This window comes from Triturus cristatus, chromosome 1_2, assembly GCF_964204655.1.
Source record: "Triturus cristatus chromosome 1_2, aTriCri1.1, whole genome shotgun sequence".
In the NCBI taxonomy this organism is placed as follows: Eukaryota; Metazoa; Chordata; class Amphibia; order Caudata; family Salamandridae; genus Triturus; species Triturus cristatus.
In genome coordinates, this window is record NC_140580.1 from 636,402,389 (window position 1) to 636,428,233 (window position 25,845).

Consider the following 25,845-nt stretch of genomic DNA (forward strand, 5'->3'; position numbering starts at 1 on the left):
ATCACCCCAGGAAGCAAAGCCGCTCAGTCCCATGTCAACCAGGGGGATCTCGTGGTGGCCATCGACGGTGTCAGCACAGATGGAATGACCCACTTAGAAGCACAGAACAAGATCAAGTCCGCCAGCTACAACCTAAGCCTCACTCTCCAAAAGTAAGTTTAATCCGCAAGGGCAGTTAGTGAGTGTTGTGTTTACTTCATATACATGGAATATTAATACGTTATTATAAGTTATTGACCATAATTTCCTTACAAAAAGCTAGAAATGTCAGCATTACGGTGTAATTACCAAGAGTTGGCAATTTAGTGAAGGTTGTGGCCGTGAAACTTTGTGAAATGTCTTATACCGCCATGTTAGCTTCAAAGACCTTAAAGGTAACAAGCATTGGTAATACCAATAGATTTGGCTTATAAATGTAGTAAGCGTGTCTGTTGGGACTGCTCCTCCGTTATGGCGGAGGAGCGTCGCCCCTCCCTGCTGAAAGCCAGCAGAGGCAAAAGACAAAAATAAAATTATAATAAAGCATTTTTATTATCATTTTATTATTCGTCCTGCAGGCCTGAACTGCGAGCCGAGGCAGGGGCCTGGCCACCTACACTGATGCTACAGTTGTAGCACCGGGGAGGAGGGGGAAGTCGTGCGCACTGCCAAGTGCTAATGACAGTTTGGGTCCTATGGGCCCGGCCAAACCATCAGGCGCACTTGGTTTTTCTCTACCTAGCTACGTTGTACAGTTGGTTGGAGAAACCAACATAGGCTCCCTATGTCTGAGCGCCGAACCGAGGTACTCAGACCAATCCCAGCGCTGCTCACATTCTGGGAATAGTATTCGTAGCATGTGAGCAGTGCTGGGATTGGGATCTTGGAGCCTGCGCAGTGTGCAGCTTCCTGAACGTTCGGGTGGCGAGGATCAGGAGGAAGGCGATGGCTGTCGGAGCAGGTAAGTGTATTTTTCTTTCTTTTTTTATGTTCTTTTTTTGTGTGTGTGTCTTCCCGTTCCCCCCGCTCAACCACTTCGCAGGATGAGTGGCCACGCCTGGGCACTAATTAAGTAATCATACATACAGTCTGTCACTCACCCATTCATCCACTGATTTATTCTTGAATTTATTCACTTACGCAATGACAACAAAACACAAGCTCAAAATTCAACCACATATGTAAGGGATATGCTTGCAATAGTGATCAAAATTGAACATGGCATTAGCTCGTTGTCTTTCAGTGAAATTGAACATAGGGCCGATTACGATGTTGGTCGGAGTTGCTTCTGACCGACACCGTCTCGGTTTAAGGACTGACCAACATCTGTCCGACGGTTCCGACCCCCTGATTATGATGCGACCGAACACTGCTCAATCATATACTCCCTTTTCTCTATGGGAGCTTGTGTTACGACCGTACACCGGCCAAAACACAAGCTTCCATAGAGAAATTGGGGGGGGGGGGGGGAATTTACAGGGGGTGCACTGGGTACCCCCTTGGCCATCAATCGCAGGCATGGAGGGTGAAGAGGACCTTGCTAGGAGCCCCCAAAGTCAATTTCCAACAGCCTTTCCATGTCAGAAAGGCCAGCACGGAAAGGCTGTTGGAAACCGACATCGTAATCCCAACGTCGGAAATGCCATCCATAGGGGATTATGGCATGGTTCCGACCAGCCGAATACTCCGAGAGCCTGTCAGAACCATGTCGGACTGATCGAGCGGTTTACGCTCTGACCGCCGACATCGTAATCGGGCGGTCGGAACGCAACCTGAACGAGTCGGTCAGAAAGCCCACGACCATTTCAGTCAGCTTCTGACTAGCGGTCGGAGGCTTTCCAACCAATATCGTAATCGGCTCCATAGTGTATTGTTGATTTAAAGTTCAAGCCATTCTGTCACATTTAAAACCAATGTGTTGGCCATCTTGGAATGGTAAAACAATGGTACATTGTGCACAATACAATTCCATACCACTCACAGACTATACCATGATGGTCACTGGGTTTAGAAGCAATGGCCGCATGGGACATGGAGCTCTGCAGATGAAATAAGCAGCAAGCAATGGTCAAATTTGAGTTTATTACCACAGTATAGCAAAAGGGACAAGAGAAAATACTTTGGTGCCTCACAAATTACATTTAACAATTACTTTACACAAGGAGCAGCTGTCCTAATAGTCACAATATCTCTTGAGTGTTATTTTGACTTGCTGCACAAATGTATCCCTATGTATCCTGCTTCAGTTAAATACATTTGTTAAAACAATACAAATTAAAATATTTTGTGTCATAAACTGTATATGCATATGAACAGAGTATAACATACATGTGAGTAATGATCCCTCCCCACTCTCAAAAATAGTAATTAAAAAGCATAATATAGTCTGCACGAACACACACACACACACACACACACAGATATATATATATATATATATATTTATATATAAAGAATTATTACAGTACATATCTTCTACACCTAAGGTGAGTCAAAGGGGGAAATCACCACCAAAACCCTTGCTTACAATACATGTCTGCAGGTGCAATAACATTCCATCCTTAAATACATATTGGTCAATCAATCAATCAATCAAGCATTTATAGAACGCGCTACTCACCTGTGAGGGTCTCAAGGCGCTGGAGGAGATGGGGGATGTCGCAGCTACTGATCGAACAGCCAGGTCTTGAGGAGTCTCCTGAAAGTCAGCAGGTCCTGGGTCTGACCCAGGTGGATGGGGAGGGTGTTCCATGTCTTGGTGGCGAGGTGGGATTATGATCTGCCACCGGTGTTCATTCGGCGGATGCGTGGGACGGTGGCGAGGGCGAGGTCAGCGGAGCGAAGCTGGCGGTTCGGGGTGTAGAAGGTGAGCCGTTCGTTAAGGTATGCTGGTCCGGCGTTGTGGAGTGCTTTGTGATCGTGGGTGAGGAGCTTGAAGGTGATCCTCTTGTGAACCGGGAGCCAGTGCAGGTCTCTCAGGTGGGCGGTGATGTGGCTGTGGCGAGGGATTCCGAGGATGAGGCATGCAGAGGCGTTTTGTATGCGTTGGAGTCTTTTCTGGAGTTTGGCCGTGGTTCCTGCGTAGAGGGTGTTGCCGTAGTCCATCCTGCTGCTGACAAGGGCTTGGGTGACCGACCTTCTGGTTTCGGTGGGGATCCATCTATAGGTCTTGCGGAGCATGCGGAGGGTGTTGAAGCAGGAGGAGGAGACGGCGTTGACTTGTTGGGTCATGGAGAGCGTTGAGTCCAGGATGAACCCCAGGTTGCGTGCGTGGTTGGTGGGTGTCGGGTCAGCTCCCAACGTGGCCGGCCACCAGGAGTCGTCCCATGCGGAGGGGGTGGGGCCGAGGATGAGGACTTTTGTGTTTGGTGTTAATATATGCATTTCAAAATAAATACATCATGCCTACTGCCTTTGCCTTAACTTTTCATAATAAACAGATTGGACCTTTGAATCTGGCTGAACATTTCCCAGTGAACCAACCAGGCCTATTATTGTGAGCATATGCCATCAGGTATACAGTATCAAAACTACAAAACAAGTCTGAATTACAGTTGTAAAATCCATATAAAATTGCATTAAAAAGGGCCTAATAAGTATTACCATAGTGCCAATATTGTATTTTATGGTTTGTTCGAGTGGTTTACCAACACCAAACCCTTGCCTACCATGGGAACCTGTGAGATTCCATGTAGCAAAATGCCATTCCCACAGGCTTTAGGAGAGTTTAATAATAATCAACCATTAAAAGCCTATTGCCTTTAACACATATTTTTCACAATAAGTAAGTCTGGCCTCCTTAGCTTTTCAAAATAAACAGATCAAAATTATGAGATCTGACAGAACGTTTCCAAATGAACCAATAATTCCCATATTGTTTATCGTTGGCTTGTCACCATAACCAACTCATGCCTACTGAATTGCACATTAACTGGCAACCATTGAATACAGTTATACAATTTCAATAAAGTACTGTAGGCAAAACAATATACAACCCATGTCAACAGAGACAAAGAAGCATTATATCCCCAGGGCTTGCCAATGTGGGTCACCATCATCAAACCCATTCCTACTACAGTAATCTGTGGAATTTCATGTAACAAAGTACTTTTCTAAAGCCTGTAACACAGTGTAAAAGCAGTCCAGTCTTAAAGGCCTATTGGTTATAACACATGCTTTACGCAATAAATGAGACAGGCCTGCTGCCTTTGTTGTAATAAGCAAATCAGACCGATAGCAGTGAATGTATTTTTTCCCTGTGAACCAATTGGGCCTATTGCCTTTATCTTTGGCTTGTCATCATAACCAACTCAGGCCTGCTGTATTGAGTGAACGTTTACCCACATCAGTCATACAGGCATAAAATCGCAATTACTTATAAAAAAAGGCTCTCTCTTTCCTGATAGGGCCTAACCAGGATTATCTAAGTGCAATCCTTGTATCTCTACAAAGTGACAGAGGGGAAACCAATTCCAAAACCCTTGCTTGCCACAGCAATCTGTGAAATTCCATGTAACAGAATATCTCTCTTTGTGCTTTAACATTGATTAATAACAATCCACCCTTGGCTTTTGTCTTTAACATACGCTTACAAAAAAAGAAACTCAGCCTACTGATTTTATTGTAACCTTCCATAATAAACAAATCAGGCCTATAGGCTTGATCACAGGCTTGCTGCTATAACCAAATCAGTCTGCTCTCTTTAGCTTGCGCTTTCCCGGAAGGCAAAATCATTGAATAAAAGTGCTATTTTTCAGTGGAAGCAACACATTTACTGCCTGTTCAAAAGTGGTACTGAAAGCACTCAATAAATGATCGGTAAAAACGCCTCTCAATAGTACTCAGATCTTTATCTGTTGCTCACATAAGATCAGGCAATAGATAGCTGGACTGGCAAGCGAGACCTGAAAAGGAGCTATGTGCGCACAATGTGCTGCAGTTGAATTGCCATTGAGTTTTCCTGCTGTCAATCAGGTGATAGAAAGGAATCACACATCACAGCAATCTGTTGTAATCTGTTGTCCCATCCATGTTGTGTAGGGCTTCCAGTTTCAAGGCTTGGTACCTCTTTCTGCCACATTTGACTAATATCTTTGCAAAATGCAGTATTACTTAAATTGGACACCTATGCGAGAGTAATTAACATTGCCTCACGTCTAATAATAATTAATATTTACTTTGGCCTCTAAGTGCCATGATGCTGTTATGAACAGGGAAGGGATGCTTGAGTTCTCATGTTAGAACATAGATCCATCTTTCAAACTATCTTACATATCATGGTTCCAAACCCTTTCCAGCTTCAAATTCCCGGCTGAAAATAGTGTTGATATATATTTCCACTGTATGGATTTCACATTCATTCCTCATATATGCACATCGAACAGTATACATCGAAAAAGTAGCAGTTTTGTAGTGACTTGGCACTGTAAATTTATTTTCATAATTTTAGTTACATGTTTCTGTGTGGCTACCATATTAGGAATCAGCAAATACCCCAAAAGAAGAAATATGTTGGTACCGGTTTAAATGAATACATACTTGGACAAATTCCTGAAATTTCCAATTTGTGTCGATTATCTTTGTAATCCAGTTACAATGTTGATTTACTGTTGGAAACAATTCACATCTAAATGAAAATATTCTCAGATTAACAGTTTTTTAAGCGGGCACTTGGAATTTACAAAGGACTGTAACTGTTTGGCATATTTCAGATATGCTGCTTCAGTTTCAAAGGTTCTTTAACACACAGACATAAGCACGATGAAGGATACTGTATTGCAGTGCTTTTCATGTTCGTAAGTATTACTTCTAGCAGGCATAAAAATAAATGTGTATCCTTTATTGCAATAAATGTATAGATTTTGGTTAATAACATTGAGCCTGATATCTGCTGAATGCACATTGCTTTCTTCCTTAAATTTGTTAAATTACCATTAAAACTAGATAACAAGAGAACCAAAATTCTTACACATTTCATCAACTAAATCAAATTAGCCACCTTCCCGGAAGACTGAAAACATGCAGCAGTCAACACCCTTCTCAAAAACCATCAGCCAACACTAGCAAGCTGAGCAATGTCCGACCCATCTCCCTACTCCCGTATAGTACTTAATTTGAGCTGGCAGTTTCCAGTGCTCAGCACCAGTACTTAATTGTCAGCACCGGCGCATGTGACAGCCTGCCACAAGGTGGCACTGTCTGGCTAATTTAGAGATGACCAGAATAACAGCAAATTATTAATGCAATATACATTTAAAATTGCTATTACCTGTCTCCCAAGCCATTCTCATAGCTTTGGGGCCTGAAATAGTCCGAATTGTCACACTTGTAGGAGTGCGATAGTTAGTATTTGTGTTGTTACTATCATTGGCAGCATAGCAGGGCAATGTGTGGTGCAAGCTGCTGTGGCATCCTGAGGAGAGCCCTGGCACTTATTTTTTCTTACAAATTAAGCACCGCTCCCGTACCTAGCCAAATTGATAGAGAAGGTAATCAACAAACAACTCACCAACCACTTCGAACTCCACAACTTACATGGCTGCACCCAATCAGGTTTTCAGAGCAACCACAGCACAAAAACAGAACTCATCACCGCCATGGATGGAATCTGCACAATTCTGGACCGCGGACAAACCACTGCCTTTATCCTACTCAACCTCTCCGCTGCTTTTGATACAGTATCACACTACACCCTCATCAGAAGACTGCACAACAAAGGCATCCAAGGACTGGCCCTCAACTGGTCCTCACAGTGAGTCAGACTACCATCGTACACTTCGGGACCCAGTGACCTGATCTGCGGAGTCCCCCAGGCTTCATCGTTCAGCCCAACCCTGATCAACATTTACATGGCTCAGCTCGCAAACATCATCAGAACACATGGCATCTCCATCATTTCCTATACAGATGACACCCAACTCATCCTATCACTGTCCGACAAGTCCACCACCACCAGAACCAACTACTCTGACTGCATGATCAACATAGCAGATTGGATGGAAGCCAAGTAACAAGAACTGCCCCTGGGAATCCACGTGGTTGCCACCAGAACTTGGACCCACACCAACCAACCATGCAAAAAACCTATAAATTTCCTCAATGACAAACTCAACATGACAGAACAGGTCCACGCAGTCAGCTTTTCCTATCTCCATATACTCCACATGCTTTGCAAGATCTTCAAAAGGATACCTCAGCATACCAGACATACCACCACACAAGTCTAATCACAAGCAGACTAGACTACAGCAGAAGACTGTACACCACAATCCCCAACCACCTCCTCCAACAACTCCAGGCTATCCAGAATGCCACAGCAGGACTCATCCTAAACCTCTCACGATGCACCCACATTACACCACATCTCAGAGAGGTCCACTGGATCCTCATACATAAACCATGCCAATTCAAACTCCTCACGCACGCTTACAAGGTACTGCACAATGTAGGACCAGCATACTTTAACAACCGCCTTCACTTCCACCAACCCACCAGACACCTGTGCTCAGCCTCACACTCACTCGACCACACTTCCACATGTCTGCAAAAGCAGAAAGGGAGGTCTAGCAGTCTCCTACATCACACTCAAAACTTAGAATGACCTCCCTCTAAACATCAGGGCCTACTCCTCACTTCTTGAATTCTGCAAGAAGCTGAAGAATTGACTTTTCAACTAATTCTCAGAGGCTGACTCAATACAGTCTTAGTTAATGTTAATTGATTTTTATATTGCGCTAATCACTGACGGGTCTCTAAGCGCTTCTGAGAGAGTTGCCAGAGATCGTGAAACGGATGTATGGCCGCACAGTGAGGCACGTTTACACAGTGTCCAGGGCCTCCCTGAACAGGAATGTTTTAAGTTGTTTCCTGAATGGGAGGAGAGCCGATTCCTTTCACAAGTAGTCTGGCAATTGGTTCCAAAGTTGTGGAAGCAGGACGGAAAAGGCTCTGCCCCCTTTGGATGCGGTGTTGCAACCCAGGGTGGCCAGGCGGCAGGCTTCTGAAGACCGCAGCATACGCCCCTGAACATAGTTCTTCAGGCGTTCCTTAATGTACGCCGGGGCTTTGCCGTAGATCGCTTTATGGGCAATGCAGAGACCCTTGAATTTAGCTCTTTGCTTGATGGGGAGCCAGTGCAATTTGCACAACAGAGGGGAATCGCGGGACCTTCTTGGCAGCCTAAAGATCCATCTGGCTGCGTCGTTCAGAACCACCTGCAATTTATTGATAAGGTTATGAGGAAGGCCGATATATAAGGCATTGCCATAATCTAGTCTGGAGACAATTGTGGCCGATACGATCATTTGTAGGGAGGCAGTTGAGAGAAGGGGAACAAGTTTCCGTAGCTGTCTCATTATCCCTGTACAAGTACCGGCCACTGTGGTGACTTGGTTACCCATAGAGAGCTCTGAGTCGATTTTAATGCCTAGGCTTTTCACGGCGTGGGCTCGTGTGGGGGTGGCACCCAGCTCCTGGGACCAAAAACGATCGCTCCAGGGGTTGTCTTTTGTAGGGATCACAAGAACCTCTGTTTTATCAGGGTTGATTTTCAATGCATTGGTGGTCATTCAATTTACTGTGAATCTAAGGATGTTTTGCTCCACATCCTGGGCATAGGGGGAATTGTCAATCCGGAGGATGAGCTGGGTGTCATCTGCATAGTTGAAAACACGGCAGTCCATGTGAGCTAGGGCCGTCACCAGAGGCTGTAAATAGATGTTGAACAAGAGCGAGGACAATGCGGAGCCCTGAGGGACCCCGCAGGTAAGAATACCTCTGTCTGATACCCGCTCTCCTAACTGGATCCTCTGGGACCGCTCCGTCAGGAGGGATTCTAGCCACTGATGTGCCGTCCCATGAATACCCAGGGCCATTAATCGATCCAGCAGTCGGGAGTGGTTGACCGTATCGAACGCCGCTAATAGGGCTAATAGAATTAGGGCGCTCGGTTTTTAATTGTCAGTCATCATTCTGAGGTCATCAAGAACAGAAAGCATCACCAGTTCCGTGCTATGATGGGCTCTAAATCCTGCTTGTCGCATCTGGAGGAGTTGGTGTTTCTCCAGGAAGGATGAAAGTGTTTTGAGTACATGTTGTTCTACCACTTTCGCCAGGAAGGGGAGCTGGGAAATAGGCCTATAGTTCTTGAGACTAGCGGCATCTGCTTCTGGTTTCTTTAGGAGGGGGGTGACTCTGGCCTCCTTCAGGTTGGAGGGTAGGTGGCCGATCTCCAAGGAATTGTTCAGTAATGCGAGGAGCTGCTTTTCCAGGCCGGGAAGGGCCATTCGGAAGATCCTCGGAGGGCATGGTTCTGCAGGAGAGCCCGATTTGATGGGATTCATCAGTTGTGTCAAAGACGTGGAGTCCCGTATAGGGAAGGTCATGAGATGCTTGTCGGGGAGAAGGGGTGGTCTGGTTTTGGGCTAGAGAGCTCTGAATGATGGGGGTATTGTCAATCTTGGAGATAATGTCCCTGGCCTTTTGAAGGAAGAAGGTTTGGAAGGTGTCACAATCTAGGGGTACAACTGCGGATTTCACCTCAGCTTTTTGGCTGAGTTCTTTCAGAATTCTGAAAGTCTCTTTCTGCTTGTTAGGCGCATCTGAAATTCTTGCCTAGTAGTATTCAGCTTTCCTGACCGTAATGGATTTTTTATACGTGGTAAGTAAGGATTTATAAGTTGCCTGCTCCACTGGGTCGTAGGCTTTCCTCCACCGCCTCTCGGCGTGGCGGAGGCTTTGCTTCAGTTCTCTCAGAGTCTCATTAAACCAGGGGCCCCTTTCCCTTTGTCTCTCACTCTATCTCTTCGCTCCGGTGCTACTATGTCTATAGCTCCGCGTAGAGTGTTGGTCAGGGCTTCGCTCTCCTGGTCTAGATTCACTGATTTGAGTTTAGGGGGGAACCTAAGTATGGTTTCTACTAGGTTGTCAGCTTCAATTTTCTTCCAGCTTCGCACCTTTCTCCACTCTGGGGGTGCTTGTGATAGTTGGCTGTCCATTGGGACACAGCAGCTAAGAAGCGCGTGGCATGACCATGCACACGGGTTGATGCCTATTAGACTGGCCCCTGGTTGCGAGGTCCAGATAAGACCCAGGATGTGTCCTTTTGAGTGGGTCGGGGCATCCACCACTTGGTGGAGTCCCATTGTGCACATTCCTGTCTCAAACTGGCTTGCGAGCGGCTCTTTCTGATCTTTATCCCATTGATAGTTGAGGTCACCAACCACTAACAGTCATTTGTAACGTGAACAAAGGTCAGTGATAACTTCCGTAAAGAGATCGTTAAAGCTTGGGGTTGACCGTTGGGGGCGGTGTGCAGCCAGCAGCAATAGGCAGGATGATTTAAATGAGATTTTGACCCCTAGTATGTCTGCATGCTCCCAGCCACCATTTTGGTGACCATTATCTGCTTATTAAAAAGAATGGCTACTTCCTGCATTTTTCCTGGTCGATTATGCCAGAAGGCGTCGAAGTTCCCCGGAAGGGCAGCTATGATGTCTGGGACTGAGTTGTCACCCAGACAGGTTTCAGTGAGTGCTAGAATGTCTATGTCTACATCCTGGAGGAGTGAAAAGACTTCCAGGTGGTGCTTCTGTAATTAGCGCGTATTAAGGACTGCCACTTTCAGAGCAGGTGGGCTGCTAGGTGAAGTGATGTTATGGGGAACTAGACCCGGGGTAATGAGGCTTCCCGCATTGTTGTCCCTCAGCAGCTTTTCAGCTCTTAGCTTCTCTATTACCCTTTTGCTGAGGGCACGACTACTTGAGGCTTTTGTATGCAATTCTGCCCCTGTGTAAGTCCGAAGTTGACCAGGGGTACTGGCCCCTGGCCCGGGTAGGACGCGGACGGGCGCAAACGGGCTTGCCTTAGGCACGTCAGCGGTGCTTTTCACCTACTCCCCTTCCACCTACCAACCGATCAGCAGCTTTTCCCCCCCTAGGCACTAGACCGCTTTCAACAGAGTGGAAGTGCGGAGACCTCGGAGGCAGTATCGGCGGGAGCAGGTAGCGCGAGTGTGCTTCAATTTCAAGTTTACATGTGCAATTCAGAAATTAAAACAATTCATGATTCGATTTTAAAAGAGTGCTGTGCAGTTTAAAAGGCAACTTCCAGACTCCAAAAATGACTTAGCAGCAGAATGAAGTCTTTAAAAGCGAGTTAGCAGCAGAATAACGTTTTTAAAAGCAGTAGACAGGCTTTAAACAGTGATTACACGGACCAAACATCTAGCATATCATAGAGACCGCTACTGATCTATGGCGTGTCTCTCTATCTCCCACACTAATGCTCCTGCTCTAGTGCCTGGGTACCCTGCCGGATGATAAGCCACGCTATACGAATCTACATAACATAACAACGTACTAAGTAAATTGCCTGTCTTCAAATAATGCACTGCATAATTAATTTTTTATTGTGTTATCCAGCATAATTCACCCACCCACTGCATACTTTGCCTGTACATTATCACTTAATTTACATTTGATCATAAGTAACAAAGTTACATCTGTGTATGCAAAATAGCCTATTGCCATCACCTTGGCATTTGTGACCTTCAAGGAACCCATGCACCCAGCCTGGTTATCCTGTAATCAAATGTCCACTTTCTATGTCGGTTGCTTGAAATAAATCTAGAACAGAGAGTTGAAGATACTTTATTTAATATATTTATACAGAGCTCTCAGGTTTTTCATGTCCGTGCATGAGCAGTTTACCTAGTCCAGGATTCTGCTTTGCAATCTGGGCCTGGCAGCCCTGTTTAACCAATGATTGTGCTAACAAAGCACTGTGTATTGTCCACAGGGTATTCTGGAAATGGTCACGGTCTATTGTATGTTTACATCAAGAGAGGTATGCGGTTTGACATTAGAAATGTGGCCAAGCTTTAGTTCAGATTTTAGCAGAGCCCTTGATGAAACAATACGTGTTTTAATTCCTGATTAATTTCTAATTGGTCTACATGTAAAATTGTAGGTATTCCAGCTTCCGAGTGTATGACCTGTAATGACTGTTCAATCACTACCTGTTTGCTTGGACGAACCTTTAATATTTTTGTTCAACTGCATATCAGAGTGCCACTCTGATTATTTAATGGATGTATACTGTGTATTCTGTCCAAAAGTCTTTATGCATGATGAAAACGTTATTGGAAATGCTCACTACCTGATCAGTGAATGGCATAAAAGATTTGCCACCCAATGTGCTGCATGTTTTTAGGGCTAAACTTCTATTTTCAAAATCTGGCGCGACGCACACATGGGGAAAAAAAGCTTTGTATATCATTTTATTAGCTTTCATGTGGTCAGAAATTATCTGGAGAGACTTGGCATAGTTATTAATGTTTTTTACGGTGACTATAGAGTTATTTTTAAGATTTCTTCTGTAAGGATAGGTCATTCTTTACCAGTTACTGGTGGTTACTTCAGTGTCTTCATGTGAATGTGTGGAGAAGGGCTGTTTTGGAGCTTGCAGTACTCTTTCAGGTCTCTCTCCTCAGCAGCAGGTTGCTCATCCCGCACACAGCAGTTCTTCCTTCAGACCTTGGCAAAAGAGTTGTCAGTGACCTATGATGGCTGTGTCCATTTAAAGTTAGAAGTAAGTATGTAGGGTGTTTAATGTCTGTCTCTCTTGGCTGGGTGGTACCCACCTATATCTTTATGGATCTTATAGGCTCAGCATTTGGATCAGAACCAACAGCTTCCTCCCTGGTTGTGTTTCTAGCTGCTGAACTGCTTCATTCCCTGGTGCCATCTCTGGGTGGTGGAATGGTTTAATATTTAACAGCCTTTCCTATTTTGATAAACCAGATTCCTGGATCCACAAACCTTTCAAGGCCTTGGTAGTCAAGTGCGCACCCACTTTCAGAAGTGGTTTTCTGTGTTGCCTGGTAGAGGGAGACAAGGATAAGTAGAGACATTGAACCACCATCCTGACAGCCGGCAGAACATAAAAGACAGGCATGTGCAGTGTGCACCCTGCCACAGCACCAACTTTTCGAGCATATTGGTTCTGAAGACCAACTAGGTGAAATTGTGTGACTGAATGAAGACCATTCCCTAAGACATAGGCACACGTTGGGCTGTATGTACAATGCTTAATGATACTTCCTAAGTTGCTACCCAATGGCTCTCAATTCATTAAATACGACTGGAAATTATTTTAACAAGTTCGAAACTCAATGGCCATCACAAAATGCACACTATGCGCCATGAATGCCTTGAAAAAGTTTTGATACAAGCAGCTCTGTTACATTGACAGTTGTAGTTATTTAATACCAGGTTTGAAAGCTAATCACCCCAGTGGGTGCTTTTGAGTAGGGGTGGGCGGAATTTGCGAAAGCGACTTTCGCAAATTATCACGAAAATGTTAAAAATCTCCGCAAACAAGCGGAAATATCGCGAAGATGCGGAAGTTTTTTTCCCGCCCGTTCGCGATATTTTTTGCATGGTTGCGGGTCGCTAACTTACCCCTGTGGTTGCTCGCAGGCGCGGCCATCTTGTTTTCAGTTGTCTCGCGGTGCATGATCGTGAGAAAAAAGACGTGATCGCGTGACGCATGACGTCACTGCGGACGCGAACTGTCGCGAGACAGCGCAAATGGCTAAAACAATACAACATCTCATGGAGAACGCGACCGGATCAGGAAAACTTGTCGGCGAACGCGGGGATTCAGGTAAGGCGATCGCGCGCGCGCGAGAATGTATTATTTTACAGCGCGAGCAAGAACCAAATTATCGCAAAGCTGCGGAATGCGGAAATTTTGACATTTCCGCTCTCTCCGCGGAACGCGGAAATGCCAAATTATCGCAAATTCCGCGAACGGAACGGAAATTTTGCCCAGGCCTACTTTTGAGCCTTGCATGGAACGTAGATTGTTAATATTAACAAAGGTACTTTACTAGGTACAATGCAGGAATTTGAGGTTGACCTCCTGTGGAACACTCTCGTCAAAGCCATCAGCACAGCTACAGCTGTTCCAGGCTTCAAAAAGAACGTCAAGAATTGGCTGTTCAGATAGCCCAGCCATTTTACTTGCGCAAGTTCCTGGATAACGTTTTAGGTTTTATAGTGCTATCCAAGCACCTATTGTCTAGTGCGCCATTTGGGATCAGTTAAAATGTTTTTTCCAGCACTAAAGATCCGGATTTTGGGGAGGTGAAAGAGCTTTAATGACATCAAGGAGTCCACAAGTACGAAGAGAGCCTGTCCTACGACTGAGAAGGGATTCCATTGCGCTCCTAGATCCGGAACAAGAGCCCAGTTGACCTTTTGCAGCTCAGTAATATCTAATGTTGCTGCCACTCAGCCGCGGTCCGTGCAGGTAACAGCGATGGGGCTGTGGGGCAGGTAAGGGGGGATTTCGAGGGACGATGCAGAGCGAAAATGAATTATTTATTTAATTTGTCCTCTGCATCATCCCTCGAAATCCCCCCTTACCCGGCCCCACCGCTGTTACCTGCACGGACCGCGGCTGCTGCCACTGCAGTGCGCTTTACCAGGGTACGCGAGTGAACTGTTACCTACTTTCAGAGTGGAACCCGGTAGTTATGGCTAGCATTGGCTGACTGATGTTCACAGTGTGATTTTGCTAGACGTCTTGAGCCCTGTTTGAAAAGGTGGATTTTCCAATGTTTTCTGAATAACATTGGCTTGTTGGTCAATCTAAATTTAATTACAGACAGTTTTTAGGGCCCATTGAATCCTGTGGAGACCTCTCAGGTAAGGTTAATCTGTATTTTACTTGTCAAGTAGAAAGAGCTTGCTCACACCTTAAATCCCTCGAGTCTCTTTAACCCGTCTGTGCCAGTTCTTGTAGATATTTTTGCCCTTTCCCCTCGGTAGGCTTTTTGCATAGTGTGGGAAACTAATAAAGCGACACATTATGACTTAAGGCCAGATGTACGACCATTTCATTTTGCGAGACGCAAATTGTGCTCAGTTGTGAGTCGCAATTTGCGACTCGCGAAATAACATGTGCAACAGTGTCAGAGACACTATTAGCGATTCTCAATCGGGTCGCATATTGCATGCCTCATCAATATTCATGAGGTACCCGCAATTTGTGACCCCATTGAGAATGGCTGGCTCTCCCAGGTATGATGGCCTGCTGGGCTCAGCAGACCTCCATGTCTGGGACTGCTTTGAAATAAAGCATTTTTTTTTTTACTGCAGCCCGTTTTCCTTAAAGGTAAACGGGCTGCATTTAAAAAAAGAAAAATGTTTCATTTCATTATTGAAGGGCATGTATTGGTCCCTGCGACCACTGCCTGCCCCTAAAAAATATTTTCCCCTGCATTTGCAAAGGGGAAGGGGTCCACTCTGGACACCTTCCCATTTGCGAGTGCATTACCACCCTCTTGAAGAGCGTGGTAAATTGCGAGTGTTTTATGCCCTTGGAACGCCACTTCCTATTTGTGAGTCACAAATCCTATTTAGCGAGTCGCAAATACATTGCGACTCTCTAAATAGGGTTTGTACATGGCCCTGTAGGTTTTAGCATGCGCAAACGGGTCACAAACCCGTTTTTGCATGCAAAAACGGGTCGTACATATGGCCCGTAGTGCGAATCAGTGTGCGAGATAACAACCCTTCATTAGGATATCTATTTTTGTTAAAGATGTTGTCTTCCCACACGACTAAGTAAGCACAGCTTAGACTTGTGAGATATTTATTTGTGCATGTGTTTTCAAATGGTGCTTATTTGCCCAGTGGCAGAAATTTCTGTTTGCCCTATTGGTAGATAGGTTTATGGGCCACGGAGGGAAAAGATTCACCCAGTATCTTGGTACCACACAACTGCAATTTGGAAAATATTGCGAGTACTAAGATAAGAGCTAGTGTCTGAAATAGAATAATACAGAAATTAATCAATCTTGTCCCTGTTCGAATTGATCTTTCTTCCTAATTTCTGTATCTGCCGATCAGTTACAGATACAGGTGGAATCAGTCCTAACTCTCTTTTCTGGAGATGTGGCCAGTCTGGCTGAGAGTTTATCCACACACTCTGGACCTGCTCCAGTACAATCTGGGACCAGATCTGGTAACCCATGAGGAACTCGTGTGGCTAGGAATGGACGTACTTGGCGATAATGGCACAGCTTCATGACTGGCCAGGTATTCACGATGTGACATCCTATCGGAGATGGTTTGCCACAGCTTTGCTGATGGAAAAAAAATGTGTGCCACTGTAACGGTAATCAAATGTTTTACTAATGAAAAGTGAATGAATTGCCTCCTTTAACTTTCACGAAGAGACTCTATAACGTTGATCCTGTACAAGTTGCAGACTTCCGTATGTCAAGAATAATGATTAGAATCGTGGAAGTTCAGTACTATACATGAGGTGCCACATGTGATGCAGCAAAAGTTATATCAACATATGTGAATACAGTATTTTGAAGAAGCTATTCCAAAGTTCTTGTAGCATCAGAGGTACACAGGAAAACCAGCCTTGCAGGAGGACGTTACTTTCCGACAAAAGGCCGATAGAACCACTCTCTATTTCTTCATCCCTAGTAACCTGCATTACCTCCAGTTCTTTACTAAAACAGTTGTTTTATGCTTCCTGTTGGGTCCGTTCCATCCCTCTAACAGTTCGGTTCTTAGTCTCATTTGTTTTGTTTATCCCCTCTTTATATCTTGCTTTCAAGGGTTTTGGGAGAGTTTCTGACTTTCTGTCCATCTTCTTAGATAGTCTTCTTTGTTTCCTTATCAAACTTTTTAGCTATTTTCTCTCTTCATCAAACCATATTCCCATCTTACTTGCCAATTCTTTTTGCTTAGCAAGCTTTAATCTTTCTTCTAAGCATCGTACTAGCTTTGTGATCTTATCTTCTGGTAGTTCAATTTCTTGAATTAATTCTTGTTTTTTTTATCATACGACAGCAGTAGTAAATGTTCTTCTGTAATTATTGTGGTGAGACGTTTTGAGAACTATGGGGCAGATTTATGACGTCTGGCGCATCTCTGCTAATCAGCAGAGATGCGCTAGAAGAGTTGCGACGCATCTGCCCACCCGTGCGCCACCATTGATGCGCCGCATTTACAATGCAGCGCACCGTGGCACTCGGATGGGCAGATGCGTGACGCATCTCCTGTCGGAAAGGCGGCGCATTGCTGGAGTTGCGTCGCAAGCGCGACGCAGCTCCAGCAAGGCTCGGGGGTGCCCTATCCCTTACATGCTGCGTCAATCCTTACACCTGCTTCAAGCAGGCGCAGGGTTTGGACGCAGCATGGCCTTAAAAGTGACTGAGTGAAATCTTGTAGATTTCACTCAGCCACTTTTAGGAGGCGTTCCTGCGCCAGAACGCCCCCCCCCCTGCTCCAGAACGCCTATATGTGGCGCAGGGCCCTACAACGTGACGCATCTGCCAGATGCGTCACGTTGTAAATACCCCGCAGCATGGTGCAGGATTTGCGCCGCCGCTGCGTCACAAAAGTAACGCAACGGCGGCGTAAATGAGGTGCAAGGGGCTCATAAATATGCCCCTCAGTGTTTAGTGGGAGAACCTTTTCGCTTGCACATGAGTACCGTAATTTTATTGAAAGATGCAGTGTTCGATGGTAATTCCCTTCCATTTGAAAGATTTCAAACGCCTCCATTCAATCAAAAACATGGATGAAAACATAATCTAAGGGGGAACATTGTTTCCGATTTTAAAAGGTTTGTTTGGCTAGACAACCTTAGAGTACTCGAACACTCACACAAAACATTCCCCCTGAGGATGAAAAATTTAGTAAGTCATTATCTCATGCTGAAGTGATGATGCCTGGAAAATTACCCACTTCAATACTATAGGCAGATATTATATCTTTGTAGAAGGGATCAGTCTTTTTCAGATCTAACTGATGAATGAAATCCCCCAACAATATCACATTATGTGAAGGAACGCTGGAACAGAACCTTGTGAGATCTTTATAAAAGAGAGACTGCTGAATTTTATATTAACATGTATTGCATATATTTATATAAACATATACTACAATCAAAAAGTCAATATTTGAAGCATTTTTATGCAACAGACACACCGAGTTCCATTTGCAATCCGAATTTAACAATGATACTTTCCCTGAAACCTTGGTTGATATCAATATCAACATACCCCCTTGAGAATCATCCTGCATTGTTTGGCGAGTTTTTGGGTTCTTAGCCGATGTTGATTGGCTGATGGAGTGGTTATGATACAACCAATATCAGTGGTCTCTACCTTCATTCCTTTTTAGGTCTCACCTAAGACAACGCAGTTTGTTAGCTTACAGTGAGCTCAGAGCCGGCCCATTGTTTACCATTGGTAGGCCTCATTGTCAATCTCATTTGCTTATTTCTTATTTGATGGCATATGTGGGATTTACTTCCCTGTTGTGAGATTGTCCCTTCCCTGGATGATGGATGCAGTACTGTGTCCTTATGCTGTTCATTTCTTTTTGTGCTTTTTTTCTTTTTAAATAAGCTTTCTATGAGCCTGCATGTGTTTTTAAACTGTCTCCCTCATGAGTTTCCTTGCCCCCGGCTCCGTGTTACTCTATCTTGCTGTGTGTTTCTCTGCCCCGCTTTTCACAAATGTGGCTCTGACGTGCTGAGTGCTTCTGTGCTCCCCACCCATCACCCTGTTGCTCTGTCTCACCCAGTGCTTTTCTGCTCTCCACTCCCTTGCTCTGCCTCACTGTGTGCTTCTGTGCTACCCTCAAGCCCCAGTTTCAATCTTGTTGTGTCTCACTGTGTGCTTCTCTGCCCCTCCTATATGGTTTCCTTCCCCCATGCTGCTCCCCCTTCTCTATGTTGCTGTATCTCACCGTGCGCTTTATTGTCTCACCCCCGACCCCCCTGTCTCCATGTTGCTCTGTCTTTCCCAGTGCTTAATATATGAAAAAATAAGTGTTGGGTGCCCTTGTCAGGAGGCCACTGCAGCTTACACCACCCATTGTCCATGCCAGCGCTGCCAAAGACAGTACCAAAACATCTGCTAGCTATCACACTTCTCCAAGTGTGACAATTCAGACTCATCCAGGCCCCCAAGCTGTAAAAATTGCTTGTTAGTCATTTTTAAGGTATATTGATTTAACAAACAACTGCTGTGCTCGTCTCTAAATTTGACAAACAGCACCACCATGTGGCAGACTATCATAAGTGTTGAGAATTAAGTGCAGGTGCTGAGCACCATAAACCACTGGCTCAAATGAAGTCGTGCTTCTGTGCTCTCTCGTCTTGCTTTGTCTCGCCTTGTGCTTCTCAACCCCTTCTGTGTTGTTTCAGCCCCCTGTGTTGCTTCCCCTATGCCAATTTTACCCATTTAGCTTCCCTACTCGCATCCCCAGTTTTCCCATCAAATTGGGGAGAGGATGTTGCCTAATGGCCAGAGCTGTGGACTTTGGAGCTGGGGAACCAGGTTCGAACCTTGGCATCGGCTCAACATCCTGTGATTCTGGGCAAATCACTCATTCTCCCCGTGCCTACAAAAAATGAATGTGTTCTTGTGTAAAGTAACTGGTGCTCCTGTAAAGCGCTCCAATACCTTCGGGTCCAGTTTGCATTATATAAATATGAAAAAAAATCTTTCTCTCGAAACTAAGAATTAAAAAAACACAGCATTATGTAGGCATGTTCATGTATGGTGCCCACACTTACAAAATGACGCAGAAGTTCACATAAAAGATTTTTGTAAAATTCTTCAGCCATGCTGCACAGCATCAGGAATGTCGTGCAGCATAGCTAAAACCCAAACAGCTAGAGCGGCTAACTTCGAAGCTGGGGAACCAGGTTCGAGTCTTTGTGGAGGGTCAAGCATCCTGTGATTCTGGGCAAATCACTTAATCTCCCCGTGCCTAAAAGTGAATGTGTCCATCTGTAATGCAACTGGTGCTAATGTAAAGTGCTCTAATACCTGCGTGTCGAGTTCGCGCTACATAAAACTGCAAAAAAAAAAAGCCAATAGATCCCAAATGTGGCACCTATTGGCTTTGAGAATGCTTGCTTTAATTCAGTGGCTACTATGGCTTAGCACATGCCAAAGAGAGTTGTGTGTAACCTGTCAGTTACAAACAGGAAATGTCAGCATGGCGGAGTGAGACATTCACTTTTATGAGGTCATTAAAATGAGCACAGTGGATATTAAGAAGATTAGTGCTCTGATTAACGACAGTACAGTCAGTCGGAAGAGAATTTTGCCAGAAAATGGAGGCTGAGAGGTAGTCATATGGCTGGCAATTCTATCCAGAGGCATGCTTGGCACTTGACATCAAAAGCCTAAAATAAATCTGTCATTGCTACTTTTGTGTATCTCAGATGACACTGAGCATCTGTGGTGCAGCCGGATAGAATAACGGCATCAATCCCGCTGCTCTAGCTGCAGGGCACCGAGAAGTCACCGCACATTTCCACTATCTCTTCATCATTGACATCTCTCTGTTAATGATGCTCTTAAAGGGTTTTAAAACCCTCATGTAAATGGTTTGAACCATTTACCAGAGGGTAACAAATTACATTATAAGCATGTAGGCAATGAATGAACTGAGGGTCTATGCACATAGCATGTAAAAGCCAGTTGCCTAGATGTTTTAGTGTCAGTTCATGAGTTTAGTCAAGAAGGTAAAAAAATATCCGATTTCCATGTTGGCTGCTAACGAGCAACAACATCTAGTATGAAGTAAAAGTCTTATTCTCTTGACATAGGTATTAGGAATTCAGAACCTTTTAAAAGTCATGCATGTATAATTAATTTCTTTTGTCAGTAAACGCTTGCTGCTAAGAGATCAGATCAACTTTGATGACAAGATTACAGACCATCTTCTTGTTTTGCCTTGCCAGGACAGGTCTAAACAAATACGCACCCAAGACCCTAGGAATCTTTAAAACAATATTTTCTATATATATTCCACTTCGATGACAAGAAGCTCCTTCAATCTCTACTGATAGTTGATATGTCTGACTTGAGGTTAGTAAATTGTGTCTCGTGGAATGTCTCCATTTTGCGTTTGGGGATGTTTGATTTATCCAACGAGATTGTGATGATCTCTGTAACATATAAACTCTGTTAAATGTCTAACTTCTCCTTTCTTGTGATTGGAGAGCTGTCAGGTAGTCAAGTTTCAGGTAGGTGAAAGTTGAGGTTGTGTATTTCTCAGCCTTCATTGCATACCTGCAAATTTATTGTCTCTGTGTCAGATTGTTTTGTTGTTGCATGCATACAGTTGCAGTTACCTATTCCTTGATGGTGCACTAGTATTCCTACACACTTCTCTCACTTTACTGCTGCATTATATTAATCTACTGTTTTTTAGATCTTGCTTACACAGTGCATGCGCTGTGCTGCAAGACACATTGTTTACAATCCAGTGGGCTTACAACCTGCCCACAACATACCCATCAATTATTTTCATTGTCCTTCTCATTTGCAATCTTTCAATTGCTTAGCTCCCATAGGCTTCCCTTCCTGGAGTAAGCTCCTCCTTGGAGCATGGGCCAAATGTATGTGTTCTCGATCGTCTTTCTTCTTCCTCGTCTTTTTGTATTATTTCGTTTTATTTTATAAGGTTTTCAGTGTTATTCCTGGACATTCAGTTCGCTTTCTAGCTTTTAACACAGGCATACGCTTTAGTTACTTACATCCACAACTGTACAACTCTACACCGCTCTACTATTCTGTACGCTACTCCACTCTATGCCACTTCACTCTACTCCACTCCACTCTTTGCCACTCTACACCACTCCACTCTACACCACTTTACACCATTTACTCTACACACCTCCACTCTACTCTACACCTCTCTACTCCATGGCACTCCACTCTACGTCACTCCACTTGAAGCCCCTCCGCTGTACTCCACTCCACCTTACACATTCCTCTTTATACAACTCTATTCTACACCACTGTACTCTATGCTACTGTACTCTATGCTACTCTATGCTACTCTACACCCCTCCACTCTACACAATGCCACTCTACTCTACGGCACTCTACTCTATGGCACTCTACACCACTCCACTCTATGCTTCTCTATTCTATGGCACTCCACTCTATGCTACTTTACTATACATCACTCCACTCTTCGCCACTCTACCCTTTGCCTCTCTACTCTACACCACTGTACTCTGCCATCCACTCTACTCCATGCCACTCCACTCTACACTACTCTATGCCATGCAACTGTACTCTACACCATTCTGTTAATGCACTCCACACCACTCTTCACAACTCCAGCCACTCTACTCCACGCCACCCTACTCCACTTCATCCCACTCTATTCCACTCTACTCAGCACTACTTTACTCTGCACAACTCTACTCTACCCCACTTTATGCTACGGCACTCTAGGCCACTCTACTCTGTGCCACTCCATTCTTCTCTATTAAATGCCACTTTACCCACTCTCCGCCACTCTACTCTATGCTGCTCCACTCTACTCTAAACCGCTCCACTCTATTATGTGCCACTCTACTCTACACCACTGTATGCAATCCAACTCTATTCTATGCCACTCTACTCTATGCCACTCCACTCTACGTCACTCCACTCCAAGCAAACCACTCTACGCTGCTCCATTCTACAATTCCTATCCACACCACTCTATTCTGTGCCACTGTACTCTATGCTACTCTACTCTATACCACTCTACTCTGTGCCCCTACACTCTATACCTCTCTACTCCATGCCACTCAACTCTGCATCACTCCACTTCATGCCACTCCTCTCTGCGCCACTCCACTTCACACATTCCTCTACATACAACTGTATTCTACACCTGTGTACTCCATGCTTCTGTTCTCTATGCTCCTCTTTGCCCCTCTACTCTCTGCCACTCCACTTCACACAGTGCCACTCTACTTTATGGCACTCTACTCTACACACCTCTACTCTATGGCACTCTACACCTCTCTACTCTATGCCATGCCACTCTACTATACACCACTCTGTTAATGCACTCCACACCACTCTACTCCACTTCATCCAACTCTACACCACTCTACCCAGCACCACTTTACTCTGCACAACTCTACTCTATCCCACTTTACGCTACGCCACTCTAGGCCACTCTACTCTGTGCCACTCCATTCTTCTCTATTAAACTCCACTCTACGCCACTCTTCTCTATGCTGCTCAACTCTACTCTATGCCACTGTACTCTACATCACTGTGTGCCACTCCACTCTATTCAACTCCACTCTACTCTGTGCCACTCCACTCTACGTCACTCCACTAGAAGGAAACCACTCTATGCCGCTCCACTCTGCACATTTAGAAGGACCCTTAAAACCTGGATCTATACCTTATCTGACACAAAATGCAAAAATATGATATAAACTCCAATGCCTAAACCCCACAAGAATCAATTTCATCTGTTTTTTTCTCACTCAGAAGCGCAAAGATGCTCCGTGGAGTGCAACCCGCGCTATACAAAACCCATTTACATTACATTACATTACATTCCTCTCCTCGCCCCTCTATTCTGTGCCACTGTACTCTATGCTATTCTACTTTATGCCACACTGCTCTATGCCCCTACACTCTACCCTATGCTGCTACACTCCACACAATTCCACGCTACTCAACTCTCCACCCCTGTACTCTATGTCACTCCACGCTATGCTACTCTACAGTATGCCATTCTACTATGCATCACTCTGCTCTATGCCACTCCAATCTATGCCACTCGCCACTGTACTCTATGCCACTCCACTCTAAACTATGCCACTCCACTCTACTCTGTGCCACGCCACTCTGTTACTCCACTCCAGTCTACTGCACTCCAGCCACTCTGCACCACTCTAATCCACGGCAGTCTAATCCACTACACCCTTCTCTATGCCACTCTACTCAACACCACTTTACTCTATGCCACTCTACTCTACGCCACTTTACACTATGCTGCTCTGCGCCACTCGACTTTATGCCCTCCATTCTACTCTATTAAACTTCACTTTAATCAATCTACACCACTCTACTCTATGCCACTCTACTCTACTCTACTCTGTTTGGCACTCGACTCTATGGCACTCTGCTATACGCCACTCCACACCACTCCGCTCCATACAGTGACACTCTACAGCACTCTGTGTCACTCTACTCTGTTACTCTACTCTACGCCACTCTAGTCTACACCACTTTACTCTATGCCACTTTAACCTGCTCACTCTACATCATAGAATAACAGCAGTGTTTCATCCCAATTTTGAGGTTAGGCAGTTTCAATGTCAAACACAAAAAATAAACTAGGCAGGATGTCTAAAAGAGGCTGGTGCGTGAGGGTGATCAGTGATGCAGTAGGCACGTGCTGATGACACTTAGGCTGGATTTGCAGGATGTGCGCAACTGGGGTTACTACTGCTGACTGAATGTAATCAACATATGAGGCAGAATGACCTAGATTTAGTTAGATACATTCCAGCATTGGCACGTTATGTTAATTTGTACAGCACACAACTCACCCCGGAGGACATCCTGGCATTGAATCAGGAGCTGTATGGGTTGAGCCAGGATCAGGGCTTGGTGAAGAGCCAGGCTTCAGTTTCTTGAAGAATTTAAGAACTGAGGAGGAGGCTCTGATGTGCAGGGGCAGGCTGTTCCAGGCTTTAGGACCGAGTTAGGAGAAGGCATGACCACCAAAGCTGGTTTTGCTTATGCAAAGGATAGCTGCAAGTAGGATTTCATCTGAGCAGAGTAGGTTTGTGGAAGTGTATGTACTTGTTGCGGTATGTGGGGCTAATATTGTGTAAGTGTTTGTAAGTGTGCGTGAGACGTCTGAAGAGTGCTTGTTTGTAGATTGGAAACCAGTGGAGCTTGTAAACGTCCGGGATGATGGGAGTGCAGGTTGGGAGGTTGAGGTTGAGCCTGGCCGCTGAGTTTTGTATGGTCTGGAGTCTTCTGGTCAATTGAGTATCGATTTCAACATAGAGTGCATTTGTACATCTCAAAACTGTTCACTCTTAGACTAATTTCTCCCTTTTTGAAACTTGCGGGTGACATCCTTTGACTATGCCTTTAGAAATATATCACTAAAACCAAGGTATTTCAATTAGATATCTTTTTGTATGGGGGTCAATTTAATTTCCGCTAATTTTAAGGGATACAAAATTTCACCAGTTTCATAAAATCTGTAAAATAATTTAATTATGAAACGGATGAGGAAATCTTCCAAAAAATGTGAACCATAAAAGTCCCCAAGTTCAACTACCAAGCAAGTCAATCCATTTTATGTATTGATTTTTTGCAGCACGCTCGTCCACTAGATAAGCAGTGAACAAGACGGAGTTCTGGTGCTGGTTAAGAATGTTCTCCACTTAGAGGGTTATGGGTGAATAGGCTGCAGGCACAGATTGTTTTTCTATTGCTCAAACCTTGAGCTCTTAGAAGCATGCTAAGTATTTTTGAAACTGCATATATTCCTACTTTTAAAAGCTAAACGAATTAGGGTCGGGCCTCTCCTACTCAAGATCTGCTCCCTCTCGACTCTGCAGAGGCGAGAGGGAGCAGATATGTAGGACATACAGCCCAGGCCATTTTTAGCTCACCCTAGCTTAACATCAGCTTTCTTTTTGTTTTGATTAAAAAGAAAACTGTGCTGGATTCTCAGTCGTCCCCAAAAGTTAAATCTCTTTACTCCATTCCTGGCCACCAAAACCAATATGAAAGCATGTCAATGCATAGAAAGGCCCACTGCTTTGGCCTAGGGGTACATTCATATAGGAGCATCATCAGTCAGTTATTTCTAGAAAGCCCTGGAACTGGGTGTGCCTGCCTTTTTTAGTTCACTGATAAAGATGAGTGACATGAGAATGAAAAGGTTCTAAATGATGTTATTGATCACCTAATAAGTGATGGCATTGGTGGGGTATGCTATAAAAACGATACTGGTTATTAATTAGCTGATAGAATAGATA

The 25,845-nt window shown here is 44.6% G+C and overlaps 1 protein-coding gene across 24 annotated transcripts in view; it reads left to right on the top strand.

Moving 5' to 3' along the window:
* Positions 1–25,845, top strand: part of LDB3 (LIM domain binding 3) — a 530,539-nt gene that overhangs the window by 187,184 nt on the left and 317,510 nt on the right. For all 24 annotated transcript variants that reach the window (XM_085607354.1, XM_085607410.1, XM_085607474.1 and 21 more), the window contains exon 3: positions 1–152. In XM_085607354.1, coding sequence (XP_085463480.1) covers positions 1–152 — 152 coding nt within the window. The remainder of the gene's footprint in view (positions 153–25,845) is intronic.